Source organism: Tarenaya hassleriana, unplaced genomic scaffold (assembly GCF_000463585.1).
Source record: "Tarenaya hassleriana unplaced genomic scaffold, ASM46358v1 Cleome47, whole genome shotgun sequence".
Classification (NCBI taxonomy): domain Eukaryota; kingdom Viridiplantae; phylum Streptophyta; class Magnoliopsida; order Brassicales; family Cleomaceae; genus Tarenaya; species Tarenaya hassleriana.
Genome location: NW_010967396.1, coordinates 379,497 through 385,217, shown reverse-complemented (window position 1 = coordinate 385,217; position 5,721 = coordinate 379,497). Strand labels below are relative to the sequence as shown.

The window sequence follows — 5,721 nt, the reverse complement described above, 5'->3', positions numbered from 1 at the left end:
CTATTCTATTTTTATATCATATATCAAATTTTTAATTCGTTTTTTTATTTAGTTATTTATTATTATTATTTAATATTTATATTTATTAATATGAATATTTTATTCATATTTCATTCAAGTTCCAGAAGTTTGACCCCCCCCCCCTTCCTTTTTTTTTTTTTTTTTTTTTTTTTTTTTTTTTTGCGCTTTCGCTTTCTCTTTTTTTCTTTCTTTCTTTTTTGTTATTTTCCCATCCTTTTGCTTTATTCAGATTGATGTCTCGGTTTTCCTTTTTCTTTTTTCGCGCGAGTATATAAATACGTAATATATATATATATATATATATATATATAAACGTAGATATAGATAGATATGATATTTTGTGCTGCATTCTTGGCCGTTGAAATAAAATTTTGTTTATAAATTTAAAAAATTTAAATTCCTAAAATTTGATCGAATTTGAATTTTAATGTGCAATGAATTTTAAAATAATTATTTTTTCAATAATTAATTCTTAAAATTTTTATCTTTTAAAAAGATGGGAATCTAAAATATGAAATATAGTGGTTAAATTTTAAAAACAGAATAAAAATTAAAAATTTAGTTGTTCCAGAAACGAATCTTTTTCTAATCTAAATTCAGAATCTTTATTAGTTTCAAGTATGTTTATATACATACACATATATATTATATTAGGTGGTGGATATTAAAAAACAAATGGACCATTATTGAATTGCTAAATCTATATAAACTTAAAATTATTAAAATAGGACCTTTCATGAAAGGAAACTCATCTCTAAACTATGATTTTCTATTCAAATCACATTTTGTAAAAAATTTATATTTTTTAATATGTACATGAACGCAAAAGTTTTTCAAAAAATGCTACGGCTTGTAGAAAACTATTTTTATTTCTTTTTATTTTTTTTCTCAATTTTATTGTTTTTCTTTTGGGTTAGAAAAATATATCCGAGAAAATATGTTTCAATTTCGAGATAAATAATAATTTGACTTGGAGAAAATAGCAATATATATATATATATATATATCAAAATCAACTATTAAATGAGTTTTTATCTATACAAATTAACTGTAAAAATAAAATCAAAACGATGTTTACTGATAATTTTATTTAATACGTTTATTTGAATAAGAATCTAGTGGTACTCATATTTTCAGCTATGTACGAATTTTATTTTTAAAATTTACTTTTTTACTTTTTCCTCGAGAGAGTAAAGGACGAACCAATGAATCGAATCATGGGAAATATAAACTATACCCTTTCCATGGGGAAGAAATATCGTTATCAAACACTTTTTCGTGTATTATTGAAAAGGAAAAAAAGCAAATAAAATATATAAATTTTGTAGTTTTGTATATATATGTATTGAAATTTATTTTTGATAATTTTTAAATATTTTTTTTTATAAATTCATTAATATTTTAAAATTTATAAAAATAAATATTAATAATACTTTTAGTCGAATTTGATTTTAATATTTGCAGGTTATATTTCTATCAATATTAATTTTATTTTATTACTATTCGCAATGGTTATCAAAATCATATATTTTGTTTATAAGGTTTAGAAAATGCAAAATAATTGCTGTGTAAATCTTAATTTAAAAAAATATAATATCCATAAAAGAATCAAGAAATATCACACACAGTGTTGTGTGGTATATCGTAAAAGCCTTGATAATATCGCATACGGGTGAAACACGTAATCTAAGAAAACTTTCTCGTGTGGCGGGATTTTCCGAATTTCTCGTAGATTTTCACGTTTTCTCGTACAAACAGATGTCCCTCGTGCTACACACACACACACACACACACACACACACACACACACACACACACACACACACGGTGATATAACCCAACGGATCGGAGACGGTCGGCCGTTAGCTGTTTTGGGCTTCTGCCCATGGGCCCTACTCCCCAAGCTTCCATTTTATAACCTCTTTGCGGTAATTTTTGTGACATTTTGATAAATAAATAAAATCACTCCGAATATTTGTATTTTTACCTCTTTCATTTTTTTCCCCGCAGTGAGATACATCTGTAATTTTTTTATGCAAATTTTATCATGTAGAAGATGTACCATAAAAATCCACGTGGACCAATATGAAAGGTTACGAGTGGATATTTTTTTTATAAAAACAAATAAATTTAACTATTATTTTTAAAATCACAGAAAATAGAATCCGTAAACTTTGAAAATCGTGTGTATATATATATAGTACTTTTAAACCCAAATCTTGAATACAGATATAATTGAAAATAATCGAAATATATATATATATATATATATTAAAACTTTTTTTTGGGGCAAGGAGTTATTCACTCGTTGGAGTCAGTATACCCTTATGGAATGCATGATGTTCATGTATCATGTTACTATAAATGCGAAATAATTAAATCGAATTCAACTATTTTAATATGGGCAAGACTTTTTCTTGGACTATGCCACTCAAAAAATGATGTAAACATTTAAACTGTTTAATTTCACCAAACCATTTACATATTTAACAAATTGAGAAAATAAATGAGAATGGCATTTCCGTGATTTTCGCCATGTTTTTATTAGGCTTAGATAAAGCCCAATTATGTTAAATTATTGGGGCCTAGATAAAGCCCAATAATGTCCAAAACGACCATATCCATATCATAAGAGAACGTTTTGGGCCCATGACAAGACAATATTCTCATTGAGCTGAGACAAAGTTGATGGTGTGTATATATAAATAAATCATATTTAAAACCTCCTAAATTATTTGTCTTATGGTGATCAATGTGTAGGTAATATTTCCAACAATTTTGTAACAGTTTTCCTCATGTTTTTGAATGAATTTGTAACCATTGTTACTTGTGGAGGTTACCTTTTCAAACTTAACATAGACAACCCAACCTCTCCTTTGATGATGATGATGATGATGATGATGATGATGATGATGATGGATGATGATGACCATAAACAAATAAAAAGGAAGAAAAAGAGAGAGAGTAAGAAATTGGGTCAATGTCCCAAGACAAGAAGAAATGATTTGGAGCATAACTCCACTTGGTTTTTAACAAAACCTAATGATTACCAAAGAGATTATGATCTCTCTCTCCCTCCTTAAAGCCTTCCTTGATCATCATGAACCTTCCCTCTCTTCCCCCATCTCTCACACACACACTTACTTTCTCACTTTCTCTTTTTAAGTTTAATCTCATCTTTTTTTTTCCTTTCAAATTTATTGTGCACATTGTCCCATCAAATCGAAATACTAAATGGAACTAGGATGGACATTTGGGTTCTCGCAATCTAGAATTGTACTGAATCGATTAACTATATTTCGATTCGGTCCTGAATCCTCTCGCACCGTTATGATTTTGGTTCTTATTTGATATTTATTTAGTAAAATCGTACGAAACGCATCTAAAACAAAAAGAAATCAAAACCCTATGTCCAGTTGCCTATTATATACATAGTTTTGGACTAATTCATGCATAAATACACATATATATACATGGAATAGCATTTTTGTTTTGAAATATTAATATGGATAATAAACAAGAAAAAGTGTAGGGTTCCATCCGAGTTTGTATTTGATTCTAAGATTTTGGGTCGACCTGAATTCTTTGGGATATATAAAACCATATTACGAAATCTAATCTTATAAGACTTAGGTTTAGGTTTAGATCGAGTATGATTAATCTGTCTATATGTGAGTGATAATTTTTTTTTATTTTTTAAATTAAATCAGTTTTTTTATATCAATCGGAAATCAGATTTGAGTCTAACCCAAAAATTCGATTATTTTTTAACCTATAAATTTATATTCGAAATTCTACATACAGTCGGATGGGAAAATGCAATAAGAAAAAAAAAAATCGATAAAGGGCATTTATGTCATTTCAAAGAAGGTGTTGCTGTAAAAACAAAATCATAATGGATGCAGCAAAAAAGAAAAATAAAAAGAGAAAAAAAAAAGACTGGAGACAAAAAGAGGTGGACCAAATCATGCCGTGTAAGTGGATGAAGAGGACAAGATCTAGGCCGTTGGATAGAGTTAAAAAAATATCAGCCGTCGATATGATTTCTCTGGGACCCGCTCGTGGGGATGGCCTTGTTGACCGAATTGACCGGAAAAGCGTGCGTTAACACGCACACGTGGGAAGAATCCAACACATAATGAACCTCGATTTCTCCCCAGTTTTTACTGTATTACCCTCGTATTGTATACGAAGCACATTAATTCCATAAACTCACAAAAATTCCTCTGGAAAATAATTTTTTAAATTTTTTATTTAACAAAAATATTTTTTAAACCTACAAAATATATATCATTATAATTCTTAAACTTATAAAATATATATGGTTATAATTACTAAAATTTATTTTTGAATCAACATCATCCATATTTTTGTATACTAATTAACAAATTTGAAAATTATAATAATAGATTTTACAAGTTTGAAAATGATACTGATATATTTTTTAAGTTTGAAAATAAAATTGGTAAACTAAAAATTTTAAAATTTATTTTTTACCATTTTAAAAGTTAAGAAATTTTTATGGGTTTTATCCTTTTATATTTATATAAACTACACTATTTAAAAAGATTTATAATTATCTTAATTTTTGTTAAGTCAATCAAAGATGATTTTTTAAAATTATTTAAATTTTTTTAATCATTTTAATTTTATGGAATTCAAAAGGAAAGTATTAGACAGAATGTAAATAATACATATACAAGAGAAATTACGAGAAAAACATATTAGTTGGTTTGACTATATAAAATGTAAATCAATAGATATTTCATTTGTAAACATATAAAATATGCGATTATAAAAAAAAAAAGATAGATAAATATAGATTTAGATTCATTTGGGGTCATGATCGTATTTATAAAAAGGATTTTCATACAAAATATAATCACTTTATTTTCACTCTTTATCTTTTATGTTTAAACATATTAAAATCTACGCAATCTGTTACAAAAACATACATTTGTCTAGAGATTATCTATGTTGATTTTTCATATAATCTTGCTTAATTAGGGCAAATAACGCACACTACATATATAGTAACTTTTTTTTTTTTGTAAACTGCATATATAGTAAGTGCAATATATATATATACACACACGGAGATATGTTATAGCGTTTAATTTATTCAAATTAGCTCAAATTTTATACATCTTATTAAATCTAGAAATATTATAAAATACAAGGCTTGAGGACAAAGGGGTAGCAAGGTAAATTTAAAGAAAGAGGAATAATTGCAGAGAAATGAAGCATTAGAGACAGAGACAATACGCGACAGAGTTCATTAAGAGAGAGAGAGAGAGAGAGAGAGACGGAGATGGTGGGAGGTTAGCCCCCGAGAACGAAGCCAAACCCTCCAAAAAGATCCTTCCGTCGTCTTTTTTCTGAGCTCGGTGTTAATGGGCCTTCATCTTCGTCGCCATTGATTCTCTCTCCGGTCTCTGTGTTTGTGTTCGGGGCATGGAAGAAGAGCTTTGCCATGCTCAGACAGTTTATCGGTCAGCTTCAAGAGCTCTTGCACCTCCACGGCTCTCCTCCTCCTCCGTCGTCCTCTCCATTTCATCCGCCGTTCTACGTTTTCCGGTGCCCGGAGGATCGAAATGGGTCAGTTCTTTCTATGCCCCTCTCCGATTAGATCTAGCTCTGGCTGTTCAATTTCGCTGGGTTTTCCCCCTTGCAAGTGTGAATCTCCCCCCCCCCCCCCCT

The 5,721-nt window shown here is 28.6% G+C and overlaps 1 protein-coding gene across 2 annotated transcripts in view; it reads left to right on the top strand.

Moving 5' to 3' along the window:
• Positions 1-5,268: 5,268 nt before the first annotated feature.
• The window catches only part of LOC104825498 (F-box only protein 6-like), a 2,908-nt gene continuing 2,455 nt past the window's right edge, over positions 5,269-5,721 (top strand). The window contains exon 1 of one of the 2 annotated variants that reach the window (XM_010557826.2): positions 5,269-5,619. In XM_010557826.2, the coding sequence (XP_010556128.1) occupies positions 5,495-5,619 (125 nt within the window). In that variant the 5' untranslated portion in view covers positions 5,269-5,494. The remainder of the gene's footprint in view (positions 5,620-5,721) is intronic. The other variant, XM_019203976.1, reaches the window with a different exon arrangement.